We start from the raw sequence: 22,110 nt of genomic DNA, 5'->3' as shown, positions 1-22,110 counted from the left end.
CGGACAGTGTGTGTGGTACTTAATTCTGTAAGAAAGGATTGTTAAATGTTAAACTCTCTATCTTCCTCTTGTCTTTTTCTTTTCACCACCTTCTCCCTCTATCTCTCTCTTCCTCCCTTTCCCTCTCTCTCCCTTTCTTTCTCGCTATCTCTCTCTCGCTCTTGCTCTCGCTCTTGCTCTCGCTCTCTCTCTCCCTCTCGCTCTCTCTCTCCCTCTCTCTCTCTCCCCCCAGAGCAGCTATGGCTCCTTCTCTGGCCCAGGCCTATCGTAGGCGCTGGTGGATGGCGGTGACTGCGGTCATAGAGAACCTGCTGTTCTCTGCTGTGCTGCTGGGCTGGGGATCGCTACTCATCATGCTCAAGAATGAGGGCTTCTACTCACACCTCTGCATAAGTACGTCCCCATCCATGGTAACACTCACACAGGGATATGGTATACTTCAGGGTTGGGGTCCATTCCATTTCAATTCCAGTCAATTCAGAAAGAAGACCAAATGCCAATTCAAAATGTTCCTCATTGAAAAGCATTTAAGAGAATTTCAGTGTACTTCCTGAATTGTCTGGAATTGAAATAGAATTGACCCCAGGTATACATAGAAATGTCCATAGATACTGTGGGGTGAATCCTAACTACCACTGATATCAATGCTTGACTAAGTGACAATTCAACTCCTGTGGAACTTGGGATTCGCCCCTGTATACGTCCATAGATAATATATGTCTATAGCACATGTGGTTTCCTGTGTCTTGTATACTCACCTCTCTCTCTCCACCTCCTTACCCTTCTCCTTCTCCCCCCTCTCTCCTCCATCTCTCCCCACCCCCTCCCAGACAATGAGACAGTGTTCAGTAACATCAGTTCGTGGGACAGTGGTATCTGGCATAGCTGCGTGGACCAGGAAGAGATGTTGAATCTGGGCTTTACCATTGGCTCCTTCCTGCTGAGTGCAGCCACTCTGCCGCTAGGTATCCTGATGGACAAGTACGGGCCCCGCCCACTCCGCCTCCTCGGCAGGTAAAAGACGGGAAACATTGTCGTCATCATCATTATAATAATAGTATAATAATAGTATATCATCATCATCTACACTGGGATTGTCATCTTCACCATCGTCATCATCGTCATTATTATCACAATCATCATCATCATCGCAATTATCATTGAGTATTGTCATCATTAGTAGTATTTAAACAATTATCATGTTCATCATCTTCGTGACCATAATCATTATCTTCACAACCATTGTCATCATCATTGTCTACACCAGTCAGCGTCATCGTCAACTCTCTCTCTCTTGCAGTGCGTGTTTTGCTTTCTCTTGTGCCATGATAGCTGGAGCTGCCTATAACCCTGAAGGTAAGAATCCTAAGCCACTGGAAACCACATGTAAATGAACACTAAATGTACAGGAAATTACATTAAACACAACTTCGGCTTATTACATTACACTGCACACGTAGATCTCACTCACTCTGTCCTCTTGTCTCCTCTTTCCTCCTCCAGTACTCTCGGCCCTCATTTTCATTGCGGTCTCCTTCAACGGCTTTGGAGGAATCTGCCTGACCTTCACCTCCCTCACGGTAAGAGAGGCACACACACACACACACGCACACGCACGCGCACGCACCCATCATCCTTCTCCTCTACATGGACACAACAATGACAATATCCAAAGATTCCAAGTTCCCAGAACGAACCAGCGGCTGGTGGGAGGAGCTATAGGAGGACGGGCTCATTGTAATGGCTGGAATGGAATTAATGTAACTGTATCAAACTTTTTTTTTCTTTTTCCCCCCCCACCTTTATTTAACCAGGTAGGCAAGTTGAGAACAAGTTCTCATTTACAATTGCGACCTGGCCAAGATAAAGCAAAGCAGTTCGACACATACAACAACACAGAGTTACACATGGAGTAAAACAAACATACAGTCAATAATACAGTAGAAAAATAAGTCTATATACAATGTGAGCAAATGAGGTGAGATAAGGGAGGTAAAGGCAAAAAAAGGCCATGGTGGCGAAGTAAATACAATACAGCAAGTAAAACACTGGAATGGTAGATTTGCAGTGGAAGAATGTACAAAGTAGAAATAAAAATAATGGGGTGCAAAGGAGCAAAATAAATAAATAAATACAGTAGGGGAAGAGGTAGTTGTTTGGGCTAAATTATAGATGGGCTATGTACAGGTGCAGTAATCTGTGAGCTGCTCTGACAGCTGGTGCTTAAAGCTAGTGAGGGAGATGAGTGTCTCCAGGTTCAGAGATTTTTGTAGTTCGTTCCAGTCATTGGCAGCAGGGAACTGGAAGGACATATGGAAACCACGTTTGACTCCGTTCCATTTATTCTATTCCAGCCATTACAATGAGCCCCTCCTCCTGTAGCTCCTCCCACCACTCATGACCAAAACCTCCCGGCACCTGAAAGGTTTCTTACCCCGTGCTGTGGCCTATAGAGACTAAAGGACTGCACTCCATGCTGCCATCTCTGAACTGTACACAAAATAACTGCACTGTACTGCATTTGCACTCTATTCATCTCTCTGCATGTAGATAAATTCATACTGATACTGTAAATGTGTACATCCACTGTATATAAACCGTATACCCACTGTATGTCAACCGTATATCAACCGCATACCCACTGTATGTCAACCGCACACCCACTGTATGTCAACCGTATATCAACCGCATACCCTCTGTATGTCAACCGCATACCCACTGTATGTCAACCGTATATCAACCGCATACCCTCTGTATGTCAACCGCATACCCACTGTATGTCAACCGTATATCAACCGCATACCCACTGTATGTCAACCGCACACCCACTGTATGTCAACCGTATACCCACTGTATGTCAACCGTATACCCACTGTATGTCAACCGTATATCAACCGTATATCAACCGCATACCCACTGTATGTCAACCGTATACCCACTGTATGTCAACCGTATACCCACTGTATATCAACCGTATATCAACCGTATATCAACCGCATACCCACTGTATGTCAACCGTATACCCACTGTATGTCAACCGTATACCCACTGTATGTCAACCGTATACCCACTGTATATCAACCGTATATCAACCGTATATCAACCGCATACCCACTGTATGTCAACCGCATACCCACTGTATATCAACCGCACACCCACTGTATGTCAACCGCATACCCACTGTATATCAACCGCACACCCACTGTATGTCAACCGCATACCCACTGTATATCAACCGCACACCCACTGTATGTCAACCGCATACCCACTGTATGTCAACCGCACACCCACTGTATATCAACCGTATACCCACTGTATGTCAACCGCATACCCACTGTATGTCAACCGCATACCCACTGTATATCAACCGCATACCCACTGTATGTCAACCGTATACCCACTGTATGTCAACCGTATATCAACCGCATACCCACTGTATGTCAACCGCATACCCACTGTATGTCAACCGCATACCCACTGTATATCAACCGCATACCCACTGTATGTCAACCGCATACCCACTGTATATCAACCGCACACCCACTGTATGTCAACCGTATACCCACTGTATGTCAACCGCATACCCACTGTATGTCAACCGCATACCCACTGTATATCAACCGCATACCCACTGTATGTCAACCGTATACCCACTGTATGTCAACCGTATATCAACCGCATACCCACTGTATGTCAACCGTATACCCACTGTATGTCAACCGTATATCAACCGCACACCCACTGTATATCAACCGTATATCAACCGCACACCCACTGTATGTCAACCGTATACCCACTGTATATCAACCGTATATCAACCGCATACATACCCACTGTATGTCAACCGTATACCCACTGTATGTCGACCGTATGTTAATCGTATACCCACTGTATGTTAACCGTATACCCACTGTATGTTAACCGTATATCCACTGTATGTCAACCATATATCAACCCACTGTATATCAACCACATACCCACTGTATATCAACCGTATACCCATTGTGTGTTAACCGTATACCCACTGTATGTCAACACTATATCAACTGCATACCCACTGTATATCAACTGCATACCCACTGTATATCAACCGCATACTCACTGTATATCAACCGCATATCAACTGTATATCAACCACATACCCACTGTATGTCAACCGTATATTTGTATATCTGCTCATTCTCTTATAGCTCTATACTCACTCTACCTAGTTGTATATAATGTATGTAAACTTTGTTTAAGCTCCGCCGTCTGTATTCTCTCTTAATGTTGTCTATCACTAGCGACACCATATCACCAAGTACAATCCTGAGTATGTGTAAATGTACTTGGTGAATAAAGGTGATCTGATTTTGACCAGTCTATTTTGGTTATTATAACCATAGAAATAGATTCCATGGATATAACTAACTATACAGTGAGTGTACAAAACATTACCGAACACCTGCTGTTTCCATGACATAGACTGACCAGGTGAATCCAGCTGAAAGCTATGATCCCTTATTGATGTGACTTGTTAAACCCACTGCAGTCAGTGTAGATAAAGGGGAGGAGACGGGTTAAAGAATGATTTGTAAGCCTCGAGACAATTGAGACGTGGATTGTGTGTGTGCCATTCCCGAGGGTGAATGGGTAAGACAAAATAAAGTGCCTTTGAACGGTGTATGGTAGTAGGTGCCAGGCACACCGGTTTGTGTCAAGAACTGCAACACTGCTGGGTTTTTTACGCTCAACAGTTTCCTGTGAGTATCAAGAATGGTCCACCACCCAAACAACATCCAGCCAACTTTACATAACTGTGGGAAGCATTGGAGTCAACATGGGCCAGCATCCCTGTGGAACGCTTTCGACACCTTGTAGAGTCCATGCCCCGACAAATTGAGGCTGTTTTGAGGGAAAAGGTGGGGTGAAACTCAATGTTAGGAAGATGTTCCTAATGTTTGGTATACTCAGTGTACAGTCATGGCCAAAAGTTTTGAGAATGACAGAAATATTAATTTCCACAAAGTTTGCTGCTTCAGTGTCTTTAGATATTTTTGTCAGATGTTACTATGGAATACTGAAGTATAATTACAAGCATTTCATAAGTGTCAAAGGCTTTTATTGACAATTACATGAAGTTTATGCAAAGAGTCAATATTTTGACCCTTCTTTTTCAAGACCTCTGCAATCCGCCCTGGCATGCTGTCAATTAACTTCTGGGCCACATCCTGACTGATGGCAGCCCATTCTTGCATAATCAATGCTTGGAGTTTGTCAGAATTTGTCCACCCGCCTCTTGAGGATTGACCACAAGTTCTCAATGGGATTAAGGTCTGGGGAGTTTCCTGGCCATGGACCCAAAATATCGATGTTTTGTTCCCCGAGCCACTTAGTTATCACTTTTGCGTTATGGCAAGGTGCTCCATCATGCTGGAAAAGGCATTGTTTGTCACCAAACTGTTCCTGGATGGTTGGGAGAAGTTGCTCTCGGAGGATGTATTGGTACCATTCTTTATTCATGGCTGTATTCTTAAGAACATTTTTGAGTGAGCCCACTCCCTTGGCTGAGAAGCAACCCCACACATGAATGGTCTCAGGATGCTTTACTGTTGGCATGACACAGGACTGATGGTAGCGCTCATCTTGTCTTCTCCGGACAAGCGTTTTTCCGGATGCCCCAAACAATCGGAAAGGGGATTCATCAGAGAAAATGACTTTACCCCAGTCCTCAGCAGTCCAATCCCTGTACCTTTTGCAGTATATCAGTCTGTCCCTGATGTTTTTCCTGGAGAGAAGTGGCTTCTTTGCTGCCCTTCTTGACACCATGTCATCCTCCAAAAGTCTTCGCCTCACTGTGCGTGCAGATGCACTCCTGAGCAAGCTCTGTACTGGTGGTGCCCCTCTCCCGCAGCTGAATCAACTTTAGGATACGGTCCTGGCGCTTGCTGGACTTTCTTGGGTGCCCTGAAGCCTTCTTGACAACAATTGAACCGCTCTCCTTGATGTTCTTGATGATCCGACAAATGGTTGATTTAGGTGTAATCTTACTTGCAGCAATATCCTTGCCTGTGAAGCCCTTTTTGTACAAAGCAATGATGACGGCATGTGTTTCCTTGCAGGTAACCATGGTTGACAGAGGAAGAACAATGATTCTAAGCATCATCCTCCTTTTGAAGCTTCCAGTCTGTTATTCGAACTCAATCAGCATGACAGAGTGATCTTCAGCCTTGTCCTCGTCAACACTCACACCTGTGTTAACGAGAGTATCACTGACATGTCAGCTTCGTCTGATCACTCTTCATAACATTCTGGAGTATATGCAAATTGCCATCATACAAACTGAGGCAGCAGACTTTGTGAAAATTAATATTTGTGTCATTCTCAACATTTGGCCACGACTGTACACACGCCGCACCACTGTGACTCATAAAGGCTTCTGATTGTGTCGCCATCTACACCGAACGGGTATTGTATGTAGATTGATGAGAATTGTTTTATTTAATCCATTTTTGATGAAGGTTGTAAAGTAACAAAATGCGTAAAAAGGGAAGGGGTCTGAATACTTTCCGAATGCACTGCATTTATATACAGTGCCTTTGGAAAGTATTTAGACCCCATGACTTTTTCCACATTTTGTTACTTTACAGCCTTATTCTTGGAGTCCAAGAATGGCCACTCTACCATAAAGGCCTGATTGGTGGGGGGCTGCAGAGATGGTTGTCCTTCTGGAAGGTTCTCCCATCTCCACAGAGGAACTCTGGAGCTCTGTCAGAGTGACCATCAGGTTCTTGGTCACCTCCCCTCATGGCTTGGTTTTTGCTCTGACATGCACTATCAACTGTGGGACCTTAAATAGACATTTGTGTGCCTTTCTAAATCATGTCCAATCAATTTAATTTACCACAGGTGGACTCCAAACATCTCAAGGATGATCAATGGAAACAGGATGCAACTGAGCTCAATTTCGAGTCTCATAGCAAAGTGTCTGAATACTTATGTAAATAAGGTATTTCTGTTTTTTATTTTTAATACATTTAAAACCTGTTTTTGCTTTGTCATTATGGTGTGTAGATTGATAAGCAAAAAAAGTAATTTAATCAATTTCAGAATAAGGCTGTAACGTAACAAAATTTGGAAAAGTCAAGGGGTCTGAATACTTTCCGAATGCACTGTATAAGGCATACTTTAGCTATTGCTATTATACACTATATTACTGTATATGGTTGGCAGTTGGTGTTTTGGGAGGATTAATACTTTTTTCTGTATAGTATGTGTGTATTTTTGTTTTTCTTTGCGTATAAATGTGATTAATAGTGGGTGTGTGTGTTGGCCGTTCAGGGTCTCCACAGCACATGCTGTTCTGCTCCTGGCTCTAAATTCTGGCACACGTCCGTCAGCCAATCAGATCACTGGGCTGTCGACACGCCTCGTCCCTGCCTCCCACACCTTCCCAAAACACACAAGGACACGCGTCTCTCCCTCTCTCCCCCTCTCTTTCTCTCCACCCTCTCTCTATCTCCCTCTACCCCTCTCTCTACCCCCCCCCCCCCTCTCTCTCTATCTCTATTTTCCTCTTTCTCTATATATACACACACTGTAAACCCCCTGGTCTGTGGCAGTCTTTCCAGGTGGTAAAGGCCCTTTCGTTCCATTGACCTAAATCACACGTCCGTCCGTCAATCCGTCAGTCAATATGAGGTACCTGAGCTATATGACCTTACATTCTACAGGGCAATCGAGACATATCCCATTCCTCTTTTTGTTGTTGTAGAATCTTGTTCCGATTCTGTTTTTAAAGCTCCCTGCTTTTTCTCGAGTTCACCCATCTTTAGTCACCCATCTTCCTACCCTCTCTCTGTCTCTCGACCCCTCTCTCTGTCTCTCTACCCCTCTCTCTGTCTCTCTACCCCTCTCTCTGCAAAGCCCTGCATGACATGGCAAACGTCTCACACGTTTCCCTCCTAGTCATTGACTCTTTCGTTCCATCCATCTAAATAATGTCAACCTTTGGTTCTGTTTGCCTGTCTCTGTCTGTTAGTCCATGGTAGTGTGTGTGGGGGCACGTAGCTGAGGCCCCTGAATACCTCAGATAGGTCATTAAGAACGAGCTGGAGCTCTGCCCTGACCCATACACTGACCTACAGGACCTGGAGAGAGAATGGCCATGGGGCGACTTTATCTGTACCTCTGCCAAGACCTGACCAGGGAAAACTGCAGGCCCTAGTTATTGGCTAAAACTACACTCTTAGAAAAAGGTTTCTATATAGTACCAAAAATGGTTCTATAACTTCATATAGCAGCCCTTAAGGTTCTATATAGAACCATTTTGTAGGGTTCTTTAGTCAGTACCCAAAGGGTTCTATATAGTGAGTACAGGGCACAGGGTTTTTCCTGGCCGAGTCACTTGGTCCGGAAAACTGTGGTACAGGCTAGTATGTCACTATCAGCAGGGTTAAATTGGGAGGGGGGAGAGGGAGTGATGTGGAAAACAGGAAATATCTTGAAGTAGGGTATCAAAGTGTGTGTGTGTGTTTTGCTTCTTCCTGTTTAAAAAAAAATAGAATGTTGCATTTAATTGTTAGAGACAACTGCCCAAGCATCTGAAGAATCTATTTCTTTTAAAGGAGTGGTAACTCCCACCCTTTTCCTATTTTCTGATTTTTATTGAACAGATAGTGAAGGGATGACAGAGGGGAAAGGTATACAGAGTTATTGTTGATATAAAGGATTCATATAACTTGTTTACATAGATGCAGTCTTTATATATTCCGGTTGTTATGCACATCTTTAAATAGAGGTTAACACAATGCTGTTTGATAAATCTCTTTAAGCTCAGCTTGGCACAGTGTGAGTTGACACAGTTTGCATCTGAAATGGCACCCTATTCCTTACATAGTGGTCAAAAGTAGTGCACTATATGGCAAATAGGGTGCTACTTAAAATCGTAATACATGTCTATATAGAGAAGTGCAAACAGTGTGTAGAGTCTGTACTTTTATACAATGTATAAAAAAGAAAGCTAATCACAAAGATTTGATTGAAGCCTCCATAGAGAAATCTCGTCACAATTCTGGTAGGTATTTAAGCTCAGTGTGCTAATGCAGTATGTGTTGTCACTATATTTAACTTGCGTTTATACCAGCAAAGTAGCCTGACTAATTACCGCTCCGTGGCAGCAAACATTCATGTGAGCTCGCGAGATCAGGCGGCTTGCGAGGCTACCAGGAAAGTCCGCTGTGATAAACAGGAACTTTCCCAAAGGGAGAGTGGTGTTGACATAGCCTGATGTGATGTATGTTATTATCGGTGTGCCCTTTTTATCTGCATAGGCTGGCACTGGCACAGAGTTGTTGGCACGACGTAGGGGGAAATATTCACAACTGTTGTGTGTGTGTGTGTCTGTGTGTTGGGCATTACTTCAGCAGCTTCTACTGTGCCACCTGCACAATTTCTCTCACACACACACACATTCATAGCAACAAATGCATTTTTGGCACGCAGACACTCAGTACTTGCACATAGTCCTCCAACAGAGAAAAGAGGAGGGAGAGAATGAGTGAGGAAAAAAAGAAGGCATCTACAAGACGACTTGTATGGTATTTGTTTATTCATAACCCCATATGTCCATATTTTCTACCTTTTCCAAGTCAAACTGTTAGTTTTGCAAAAGTGCCAGGAACCAAAAAACCTCTAAAATCAGCACTGTGATATTATATGCCGAGTCAGAGGCTGTGAATACAAAGCAAGGCTATTCCCCCTGCCTCAGGCTAGCATGTGTCTCCTAAAACAGCAGAGTAACTGACCTAACACGTGTTGCAATGCTGCGTGTCAGGACCCTCTCCATAAAGATGAACAGCTCATATCGCCCCCTGGTGTTACTTTCGTAGAATTGCATCTTGAGCACTTCCAGTGCCTTCGGGAAGTATTCACACTCCTTTACTTTCCCCACATTTAATTGTGTTAGAGCCTGAATTTAAAATGGATTACATTTAGATTTTGTGTCACTGATCTACACACAATACCCCATAATGTCAAAGTGGAATTTTGTTTGTAGAATCTTTATTTTAATTTTATAAAAAATGTAAAGCTAAAATGTCTTGAGTCAATAAGTATTCAACCCATTGTTATGGCAAACCTAAGTAAGTTCAGGAGTAAAAATGTGCTTAACAAATCACATAAATTGCATGTTCAATAATAGTGATTAATATGATTTTGAATGACTACCCCCATCTCTGTACCTCGCACATACAATTATCTGTAAGGTCCCTAAATCGAGTAGTGAATTTCAAGCACAGATTCAACCACAAATACCAGGGAGGTTTTTCAATGCCTCGCAAAGAACGGCACCGATTGGTAGAATTGTAATAATAAAATAAAAAAGCAGACACTGAATATCCCTTTGAGCATGGTGAAGTTATTAGTTACACTTTGGATGATGTATCAATACACCCAGTCACTACAACGATACAGGTGTCCATCGTAACAGTTACCGGAGAGGAAGGAAACTGCTCATTCACCATGAGGCCAATGGAGATTTTAAAACAGTTACGGAGTTTAATAGTTGTGATAGGAGAAAACTGAGGATGGATCCACAACATTGTAGTTACTCCACAATACACTAACCTAAATTACAGAGTGAAAAGAAGGAAGCATGAACAGAATGCAAATATTCCAAAACATGCATCCTGTTTGCAACAAGGAAATGAAGTAAACATGCAAAAAATGTGGCAAAGAAATTAACTTTTTGTCCTGAATACAAAGTGTTCTGTTTGGCGAAAATCCAACACATCACTGAGTACCACTCTTCATATTTTCAAGCATAGTGGTGGCTGCATCATGTTATGGGTATGCTTGTCATCGACAAGGACTAGGGAGTTTTTTGTTGTTGCATAAAAAGATACGGAATACAGCTATAAGCGCATGCAAAATCTTAAAGGAAAACCTGGTTCAGTCTGCTTTCCAACAGACACTGGGAGATTATTTCACCCTTAAGCAGGATAGTAACCTAAAACACAAGGCCAAATCTACACTGGAGTTGCTTACCAAGACAACGTTGAATGTTCCTGAGTGGCCTAGTTACAGTTTTGACTGAAATCGGCATGGAAATCTATGGAAAGACATGAAAATGGCTGTCTGGCTATGATCAACAATGCAATCAAACAAGCTAAGCATCAGTATAGAGTCACAGTAGAGTCACAATTCAACGGCTCAGACACGAGAGGTATGTGGCAGGGTCTACAGTCAATCACGGACTACAGTCTATCACGGACTACAAAAAGAAAACCAGCCCCGTTGCGGACCCCGATGTCTTGCTCCCAGACAAACTAAACAACTTCTTTGCTCGCTTTGAGGACAATACAGTGCCACCGACACGGCCCCCTACCAAAACCTGCAGCCTCTCCTTCACCGCAGCCAACGTGAGTAAAACATTTAAACGTGTTAACCCTCGCAAGGCTGACGGCCCAGACGGCATCCCTAGCCGCATCCTCAGAGCATGCGCAGACCAGCTGGCTGGTGTGTTTATGGACATATTCAATCAATCTCTATCCCAGTCTGCTGTTCCCACATACTTCAAGAGGGCCACCATTGTTCCTGTTCCCAAGAAAGCTAAGGTAACTGAGCTAAACAACTATCGCCCCGTAGCACTCACTTCCGTCACCATGAAGTGCTTTGAGAGACTAGTCAAGGATCAGATCACCTCCACCCTACCTGACACCCTAGACACACTCCAATTTTCTTACCGCCCCAATAGGTAAACAGACGACGGAATCGCAATCACACTGCACACTGCCCTAACCCATCTGGACAAGAGGAATACCTATGTAAGAATGCTGTTCATCGAATATGATGAAGACAGCTTGGCTGTCGAAAAGTTGGATATAACATTTTTGCATCTGAGCTCCTAGAGTGTGCGGCTCTCCATTATTTTCAAATCGACTAAAGTTCAACATTTAACACCATAGTACCCTCCAAACTCGTCAGTAAGCTCGACCCCGACCTGTGCAACTGGGTCCTGGACTTTCTGACGGGCCGCCCCCCAGGTGGTGAGGGTAGGAAACAACACTTCTACCCCGCTGATCCTCAACACTGGGGCCCCACAAGGGTGCGTTCTCAGCCCTCTACTGTACTCCCTGTTCACCCATGACTGCACGCCTCCAACTCAATAATCAAGTTTGCAGACGACACTACAGTGGTAGGCTTGATTACCATCAACGACGAGACGGCCTACAGGGAGGAGGTGAGGGCCCTCGAAGTGTGGTGTCAGGAAAATAACCTCACACTCAAAGTCAACAAAACAAAGGAGATGATCGTGGACTTCAGGAAACAGCAGAGGGAGCACCCCCCTATCCACATCGACGGGACAGTAGTGGAGAAGGTGGGAAGTTTTAGGTTTAGGGGCAAACTACCTGCCCTCCAGGACACCTACACCACCCGATGTCACAGGAAGGCCAAAAAGATCATCAAGGACAACAACCTCCCGAGCCACTGCCTGTTCACCCCGCTATCATCCAGAAGGCGAGGTCAGTACAGGTGCATCAAAGCTGGGACCGAGAAGCTGTTTTTCAGTCTCTATCTCAAGGCCATCAGACTGTTAAACAGCCATCACTAACATTGAGTGGCTGCTGCCAACATACTGACTCAAATCTCTAGCCACTTTAACAATTAAATATTGGATGTAATAAATGTATCACTAGTCACTTTTAAACAATGCCACTTTATATAATGTTTACATACCCTACATTACTCATGTCATATGTATATACTGTACTCTATAACATCTACTGCATCTTGCCTATGCCGTTTGGCCATCGCTCACCCATTTATTTATTTGTACATATTCTTATTCATTCATTTACACTTGTGTGTATAAGGTAATTGTTAGATTACTTGTTACACTCGCATTAACATCTGCTAACCATGTGTATGTGACCAATACAATTTGATTTGATTTGAACAATCAACTTGACAGAGCTTGAATAATTACAAAAATAATAATAATGGGCAAATATTGTACAATCCAGGTGTGCAAAGCTCTTAGAGACTTACCCAAATAGCCTCACAGCTGTAATCACTGCCAAAGGTACTTCTACAAAGTATTGACTCAGGGTTGTGAATAGATATGTACATTTGATATTTCTGTTTCATTTTCAATCAGTTTGCAAAAAGTTCTAAAAACATGTTTTCACTTTGTCATTATGGGGAATTGTGTGTAGATGGGTGAGGAAAAAAAACATCTATTTAATCCATTTTGAATTCAGGCTGTAACACAACAAAATGTGGAATAAGTCGAGGGTTATGAATATTGTCTGAAGGCACTGTACATGGACTCAATTAATACAGTCACTGTGCTCACCTGTGATCTTTCTGTTTCTCTCTCTCTCTTATCTCTCCCTCTCTTATCTCTTCCCCTCTCCTCTCTCTCTCTCTCTCTCCCCTCTCTTATCTCTTATCTCTCCTTCCCTTCTCTCTCTCTACCTCTCTTATCTCTCCCTCTCTTCTCTCTCTCTGTCTCTCTCTCCATCTCTCTGTCTCTCTTGCTGTCACCCCTTTTGCTCCCTCTCTGTCCCCCCCCTCTCTGTCTCTCCTTCTCTCTGTCTCCTAGTTACCCAACATGTTTGGGAACGTGCGCTCCACCATCCTGTCTCTAATGATTGGCTCCTACGCCTCTTCAGCCGTCACGTTCCCTGGAGTAAAGGTAGGAGAGTTACTCCTCAGTTCCCTCTGGGTGTTTAGGTCAGTGTTTGTTACGGTAAGCACCTTGTGACAAATGATGATTGATTGATTGAGGATTCACAGAAAGGCATTTCTTTATGGCTTTTTTGACATTGTGATATATTATAGTTGAATTTGCTAACCTCTTTCCCATACGTCTCTCTCTCCCTCCCTTTGTTTTTTCTCTCCAGTTGATCTATGATCTAGGTGTGTCCTTCAGGGTGATCATGTGGGTGTGGTCGGGGCTAGCCGGTCTCGTCTTCCTCAACTGCTTCCTTAATTGGCCGATGGAGGCTTTCCCCGCACCCGAGGAGATCAGCTACACGTCAGTATCCATGACAACGTTACTATCATAACACAACATTACATGACGTAACTCTAATGTTATAGACTGTTACAGTAACCCAAAACATTGAATTACAGAGGGAGTTTTTCTTTCTCCATTGCTCCAATTACTCACTCACTCACTCACTCACTCACTCACTCACTCACTCACTCACTCACTCACTCACTCACTCACTCACTCACTCACTCACTCACTCACTCACTTCACTTCCTTCCCCTTCTCCCTCCTTGCTCCCTCAGCAAGGAGGTGAAGCTGAGTGGCATGGTGATGGATGACAAGGTGACGGGGGACAGATTCTACAGTCATGTGACCAAGGTGGGAGAGAAGATGGCTCCGAAGCAGCAGGAGCCAGATCCCTCGTCAGAGCAGCTCCCACCTGGAGAACAGACACAGGGTGAGGAATAGCATAGGATCACAATAAAAATTGTTAGAACCAGATAGAGCTAGTTAGAGAACCAGTCAGAACTAGACATAACTGCTTAGAACCGGATACAGTTAAATGGAACTGGTCAGAGCTGGTCTTCCAGGGCTTCACTCACCAACCAGAATCAATGGACGATATTGAGCTCAACCCTACTATAAAATCTACTATCTGTTCAACTTTTTTATAAAAATGTGTTAACAAATTGACAAAGTAACTTACCCAAGTATCATTATCTCATGTTTAATTCTTACCCCCGCCCCTTCATTCCCCTGACAGGTGGCCCTCCGTTCCGTAGTTCAGTCTGCTCGCCCATCTTCCTGTGGAGTCTCATCACCATGGCGATGACCCAGCTGCGCATCATCTTCTTTATGGGCGCCATGAACAGGATGCTGGAGTTCCTGGTTACCCACGGAGACCCACACCGTAAGGACCAATCACTTGTAACGGTTTTAAGTTGTGGGCACTGTCAAATTAGCCTGGTGAAACAAGACTGATTTCGTAATGGCTCACGTTTTGTTTCCCATATTAAGTGACGTGAAACAAAATGTGAGCGCAGCAGTCAGTCTGCCACATATCTTAATCTTAATTTTTTGTAAAGTATATTGAGACGTGAAATGCGCTGTAAATAACATTTGACTTGAATATCTGTTGCACCGAATGGTCACAGTTGTAGGAGAATGGCATCTGTGATTTGTTATGATGTTAGTGGGTGGGAATTTGGGACTTCTATGACTTTCTGTGTGTTTTCTGTTTTCAGCCTCTAAGGATCTATTGATGGAGGCAGAGCAACAAGGTGAGAGAATGAGACATTCCATTGGACATTGCATTGTGTGTGTGGAGAGAGTTGTGTGTTTGTGAATGTGTGCGTGCGTTAAGGGTTTGTGAGAGAGAGCGAGAGGGCCTGTGTGGGTTGTAATGTTTAGTGACTGTGTATGTGCGCACGTACGTACGTGTGTGTGTTTTCTGACCGTGGGTCTCCTCTCCTCAGTGGGTTTCTACTCGTCAGTGTTTGGCTCCCTGCAGCTGCTCTGCCTCCTCACCTGTCCTCTGATTGGCTACATCATGGACTGGAGGATGAAGGAGTGCGACGTAGACCAGAGGTGTGCGTGTGTGCATGCACGTGTGTGTGACAGAGAGGGAGTGAGAGCGAAACAGAGAGTGACCGGAACCAAGAGAGAGAGAGAGAGAACATAGGAGCTTCGGTTATAAACCACTCATCTCATCCATCATGCTGATTGGACAGTGTTTACACTTACAGTCCACTAAGAAAATCTCTGGGCCCGAAGTATTTTAAACACATTCATCTAGTCATTCCTGCCCCCCCTAGTAAACTGCATGTCCTTGTATGTGCCTATTGGTGCCTGGGATGCATTAATACAAAATCACCACTAGCTGGCGACATAAGCTCCCTATGGAGAGATGGACAGCATTTGACTAATATTGGTACCTCAGCTTTCTTTAAGGGAGAAATAATTCAGAGGAGACCAAGCATGACATAATGAGAGAGAGCAGGGTTGTGTTCATTAGACATTAACTAAAGAAAACGGAGTCATTTTCCCCCCCCCCCATTGCAAGCATTTTGAAAAATGTTTTCCGTGGCGTTCCCTAATAAACACAACCCTTGGTATTTTTCCTGATGCTTTTTTATTTTATTTATCCCTGACCTCTTCTCTCCAGCCAACTTGAACCCCCGAAGAGAGACAGGAAGATCCAGAAACTGACCAATGCCATCCGCGCTTTCATCATCACCAACGTTCTACTGGTCATCTTCGGAGTCATCCAGATGCTAGACAACCTGCCTGTACAGGTAAGAAGACAGCCACATGACCATACCCCTACCTCACCTGGGGTGCGTTCAGCAGGACACAGCGTTGTGGAACGTTTCGATATCAATATATTATATAGACAAACATGCATCTCTCTGAAATGTAAAAAACCGAATCACGTCAGCTCTATTTGTAATATTTTGTTCTGCAACGTTCCACAACATTTCCCTACTGAACGTGGCCCAATACAGGCAGGAACACAGTCACATGACCATGCCTCCCTACCAACCCCTGTACAGATAAATAAACATACAATGCTGATAACTCACCTTGTAACAAGAACCCTGGCTACATGTCAGTGTTCATTTTGGCACTCTTATTTAGATTTAGTCTAGTCTTAGTCAATTTTACAAAAATGTATTTTAGTCTTAATCACATTTGTCAGTTGAATAATGATTTTGTCTAGTTATAGTCAAAATGATGAAAACGGTGCATCATTTTAGTCAACTAAATGCCCTTTCATTTTAGTCACATCACATTTGTATCGCCTCATTAACCTATTGTAAACAGAGATCACTTACTTCCATGTGCACAAACATACATAGCCTTGTCCTATTGATTATTTTGGTTTCTGAGCTTGAACTATTATTAATCATTAGTTATAAAAGAGACAGCAAATCGAATCACATTTTATTGGTCACATACACATGGTTAGCAGATGTTAATGCGAGTGTAGCGAAATGCTTGTGTTTCCAGGTCCGACTATGCAGTAATATCTAACAAATTCACAACAACTACCTTATACACACAAATGTAAAGGGATGAATAGAATATGTACATATAAATATATGGATGAGCGATGGCGTGCGGCATAGGCAAGATGCAGTAGATGGTATAGAATACAGTATATACATATGAGATGAGTAATGTAGGATATGTAAACATTATTAAAGTGGCGTTATTTAAAGTGACTAGTGATACCTTTATTAAGTCTATTTATTTGTGACCAGTGATTTGAGTCTGTATGTTGGCAGCAGCCTCTCTATGTTAGTGATAGCTGTTTAACAGTCTGATGGCCTTGAAATAGAAGCTGTTTTTCAGTCTCTCGGTCCCAGCTTTGATGTACCTGTACTGACCTCGCCTTCTGGATCGTAGCGGGATGAACAGGCAGTGGCTCGGGTGGTTGTTGTCCTTGATGATCTTTTTGGCCTTCCTGTGACATCGGGTGCTGTAGGTGTCCTAGAGGGCAGGTAGTTTGCCCCCGGTGATGCGTTGTGCAGACCTCACTACCCTCTGGAGAGCCTTGCAGGTTGAGAGCGGTGCAGTTGCCGTACCAGGCGGTGATACAGCCCGACAGGATGCTCTCGATTGTGCGTCTGTAAAAGTTTGTGAAGGTTTTTGGTGACAAGCCAAATTTCTTCAGCCTCCTGAGGTTGAAGAGGCGCTGTTGGGCCTTCTTCACCACGCTGTCTGTGTGGGTGGACCATTTCAGTTTATCCCCAATGTGTACGCCGAGGAACTTAAATCTTTCCACCTTCTCCACTACAACACCTACTCATTCAAGGGTTTTTCTGATACATTTTTTTACTATTTTCTACATTGTAAAATAATAGTGAAGACATCAAAGCTATGAAATAACACATATGGAATCATGTAGTAACCAAAAAAGTGTTAAACAAATTAAAATATATTTTATATTTGAGAAAATCTTCAAATAACCACCCTTTGCCTTGATGACAGCTTTGCACACTCTTGGTCGCAAATGTAAAAAAAAAAATAAGAAAATGGTACTGTCTTGTTTGCATATATAAGGAGTTTGAAATTATTCCTACTTCTACTTTTGATATTTATGTAACTTTTAGCAATTACATTTACTTTTGATATTTAAGTATATTTATTAAAACCAAATACAAATACTTTTACTCAAGTAGTATTTTACTGGGTGACTTTCACTTTTACCTTAATAGAAAGTGACTCAAGTATCTTTACTATTACTCAAGTATGCCAATTGGGTACTTTTTCCACCACTGAACGGGGGCTAATGACGGTTTCACCTAGTGATGTAGTTGAGTCACTAAACCTTGAGTCCGAAATGAGATGCAAATAGTCTGGGTAGCCATTTGATTAGATGTTGAGGAGTTTCATGGCTTGGGGGTAGAAGCTGTTTAGAAGCCTCTTGCACCTAGACTTGGCACTCCGCTATCGCTTGCCGTGCGGTAGCAGAGAGAAAAATGTATGACTAGGGTGGCTGGAGTCTTTGACAATTTTTAGGGCCTTCCTCTGACACCTCCTGGTATAGAGGTCCTGGATGGCTTGCGGTCAGAGGTTGAGCAGTGATGCAACCAGTCAGGATGCTCTCATTGGTGCAGCTGTAGAACCTTTTGAGCATCTGAGGACCTATGCCAAATCTTTGCAGTCTCTTTGCAGTCTCCTGTCTTGGTGTGCTTGGACCATGTTAGTTTGTTGGTGATGTGGACACCAAGGAACTTGAAGCTCTCAACCTGCTCCACTACAGCCCTGTCAATGAGCATGGGGGCGTGATCGGTCCTCCTTTTCCTGTAGTCCACAATCATCTCCATTGTCTTGATCACGTTGAGGGAGAGGTTGTTGGCCTGGCACCACATGGCCAGGTCTCTGACCTCCTCCCTATAGGCTGTCTCGTCTGTGATCAGGCCTACATCTGTTGTGTCATCAGCAAAACGTAATGATGGTGTTGGAGTGCCTGGCCACGCAGTCGTGGGTGAACAGGGAGTACAGGAGGGGACTGAGCACGCACCCCTGAGGGGCCCTGTGTTGAGGATCAGTGTGGCAGGTGTGTTGTTACCTACCCTTACCACCTGGGAGAGGTCCATCAGGAAGTCCAGGAATCAGTTGCAGAGGGAGGTGTTTAGTCCCAGGGTCCTTAGCTTAGTGATGAGCTTCGTGGGCGCTATGGTGTTGAATGCTGAGTTGAAGTCAATGAATAGCATTCTATCATAGGTGTTCCTTTTGTCCAGGTGGGAAAGGGCAGTGTGGAGTGCAATAGAGATTGCATCATCTGTGGATCTGTTAGGGCGGTATGAAAATAGGAGTGGGTCTAGGGTTTCTGGGATAATGGTGTTGATGTGAGGCATGACCAGCCTTTTGAAGCACTTCATGCCTACAGACGTGAGTGCTACGGGTCGGTAGTCATTTAGGTGGGTTTCCTTAGTGTTCTTGGGCACAGGGACTATGGTGGTCTGCTTGAAACACGTTGATATTACAGACTCAATCAGGGACTGGTTGAAAATGTCAGTGAAGACACTTGCCAGTTGGTCAGCGCATGTTCGGTGTACACGTCCTGGTAATCCGTCTGGCCCTGCGGCCTTGTGAATGTTGACTTGTTTAAAGATCTTATTCACATTGGCTGCGAAGAGCACAGTGTTCCGGAACAGCTGATGCTGTCTTGCATGTTTCAGTGTTACTTGCCTCGAAGCGAGCATAGAAGTAATTTAGCTACTCTGGCAGGCTTGTGTCACTGGTCAGCTCTCGGCTGTGCTCCCCTTTGTAGTCTGTAATAGTTTTCAAGCCTTGCCACATCTGACGAGCGTCAGACGCCTCACAAGTCCTCAAGTGGCAGCTTCATTAAATAGTACCCGTCTCAACATCAACAGTGAAGAGGCGACTCCGCGATGCTGGCCTTCTAGGCAGAGTTCCTGTGTCCAGTGTCTGTTCTTTTGCCCATCTTAATATTTTATTTTTATTGGCCAGTCTGAGATATGGCTTTTTCTTTGCAACTCTGTCTGGAAGGCCAGCATACCGGAGTCACCTCTTCACAGTTGATGTTGAGATTGGTGTTTTGCGGGTACTATTTAATGAAGCTGCCAGTTGAGGACTTGTGAGGTGCCTGTTTCTCAAACTAGACACACTAATGTACTTGTTCTCTTGCTCAGTTGTGCACCAGGGCCTCCCACTCTTTCTATTCTGGTTAGAGCCAGTTTGCATGGTTCTGTGAAGGGAGTAGTACACAGCATTGTACGAGATCTTCAGATTCTTGGCAATTTCTCGCACGGAATAGCCTTAATTTCTCTGTTTCTGGCCATTTTGAGCCTGTAATCGAACCCACAAATGCTGATGCTCCAGATACACAACTAGTCTAAAAAAGGTCAGTTTTATTGCTTCTTTAATCAGGACAACAGTTTTCAGCTGTGCTAATATAATTGCAAAAGGGTTTTCTAATGATCAATTAGCCTTTTAAAATTATAAACTTGGATTAGCTAACACAACGTGTCATTGGAACACAGGAGTGATGGTTGCTGATAATGGGCCTCTGTACGCCTATGTAGATATTCGGTTTAAAAAATCTGCTGTTTCCAGCTACAATAGTAATTTACAACATTAACAATGTCTACACTGTATTTCTGATCAATTTGATGTTATTTTAATGGACAAAAAAATTGCTTTTCTTTCTAAAACAAGGACATTTCTAAGTGACACCAAACTTTTGAATGGTGGTGTATAATCGGAGGCGGAGCCTGAGTGGAGGCTGTGTTTGCTGTGATTTGATGTGTCCTTCACACTGCTTAACAGAACCGCGCTTAACATCTGTGCTGCTAATATTAATTGTCATTATCACTGAAAAGCTCTCAATCTCTCCAAAATCTATTGTCCAGTCCACTTAGAAGTCAGATTTTAATCAAAGATAATTTAATCTTGTCTCGTTTTATTCAACTGAAATAAAAAATCCTTTTTGTTTACTTATAGTTTTTTTCTGAGTCTATTTAGTCAGTTATAGTGTCACTGAAAAATAGGTGTTTTATAATTTATTTTAATCATTATTTCTGTTGACGAAATGAACACTGCTACAGGTTCTTAAACAATCTCTCTTTGGTTTGCTGTAACCAAATAAAACCCATCCCTGCACTTTGGAGTTTTAAGGCAAACCTTAAGAAAATGTTAATGCTTTAAGACAGAACAGGCTAAGAGAAACTATAATAGTATTAATGAATGTTATTGGTCTATTTGATTCCTTTTACTGATTTCTCTCGATTGATGAGATTATGTATTTTTTTGTGTATATATTTAGTATATATTTAGTGTTTTCAAGAGGACCACAATGGAACTTGTTTGTGTTATCCTTGATGATTTTGAAATGCAGCAGTATCCACGTGTGGTTGTATTGTGTTTTTAAATGGCCAAATAAAATCAACTATTTCTCTCCCTCTCCATCCCCCTATCCTTTTATTTTCCCACTACCCCGCTTTCTCTATCTCTTTCTCTCTCCTTTTTCTCTCTTTCCCTCCCTCCCAGATAATTTCCTTCATCGTCCACACCATGGTCAGAGGTTTCGTCCACTCCTGTGCTGGAGGACTCTATGCTGCTGTGTAAGTACATTACAACACATTGTTGGACTTTTGCTTTCCAGCATATTACACCCGCGCTATGATCGTCTCAGTAAGATTCGTAGGTGTGTGTGTCAGAGTTTTGAGAATTGTTTGTTACACAATTTGGAAAACACTATATTACATATCAATAGCAGTGAAAAGCTAAATTATTTGATACAATTCACAAATGTCACAAATTGGCACAAACACAAAAAATACAACTTTAAAAGATGCATTATCTTAACAAAATATTGGTGCTACAGGTAAGGTGTCTGTTTTGGTCAGGTATGGTACAGTCAGTTTTGATTGGAGAGGTAACCATTACATCCCGCCCCTTCCAGATATCCGTCCAATCACTTTGGGACATTGACGGGGATGCAGTCTATGATCAGCGCGCTGTTCGCTCTCCTCCAGCAGCCTCTCTTCATCATCATGGTGGGACACCTGGGAGGAGACCCCTACTGGGTGAGGCCACACACACACACACACACACACACACACACACACACACACACACGCACACGCACACACACACAG

At 43.3% G+C, this 22,110-nt stretch overlaps 1 protein-coding gene across 1 annotated transcript in view; it reads left to right on the top strand.

The window, feature by feature from the left end:
- LOC120052885 (large neutral amino acids transporter small subunit 3-like) overlaps positions 1 to 22,110 on the top strand; it is a 34,938-nt gene that overhangs the window by 9,284 nt on the left and 3,544 nt on the right. The window contains exons 2-14 of the mRNA XM_039000083.1: positions 233 to 393; positions 831 to 1,014; positions 1,301 to 1,356; positions 1,504 to 1,580; positions 13,586 to 13,678; positions 13,887 to 14,020; positions 14,281 to 14,435; positions 14,742 to 14,888; positions 15,223 to 15,258; positions 15,454 to 15,565; positions 16,143 to 16,272; positions 21,500 to 21,573; positions 21,915 to 22,038. Coding sequence (XP_038856011.1) covers positions 240 to 393; positions 831 to 1,014; positions 1,301 to 1,356; positions 1,504 to 1,580; positions 13,586 to 13,678; positions 13,887 to 14,020; positions 14,281 to 14,435; positions 14,742 to 14,888; positions 15,223 to 15,258; positions 15,454 to 15,565; positions 16,143 to 16,272; positions 21,500 to 21,573; positions 21,915 to 22,038 — 1,476 coding nt within the window. The 5' untranslated portion in view covers positions 233 to 239. The remainder of the gene's footprint in view (positions 1 to 232; positions 394 to 830; positions 1,015 to 1,300; positions 1,357 to 1,503; positions 1,581 to 13,585; positions 13,679 to 13,886; positions 14,021 to 14,280; positions 14,436 to 14,741; positions 14,889 to 15,222; positions 15,259 to 15,453; positions 15,566 to 16,142; positions 16,273 to 21,499; positions 21,574 to 21,914; positions 22,039 to 22,110) is intronic.

This window comes from Salvelinus namaycush, chromosome 8, assembly GCF_016432855.1.
Source record: "Salvelinus namaycush isolate Seneca chromosome 8, SaNama_1.0, whole genome shotgun sequence".
Taxonomy (NCBI): Eukaryota; Metazoa; Chordata; class Actinopteri; order Salmoniformes; family Salmonidae; genus Salvelinus; species Salvelinus namaycush.
Note: the sequence above shows the minus strand (reverse complement) of the source record. Positions and strands in the feature narration are given on the sequence as shown.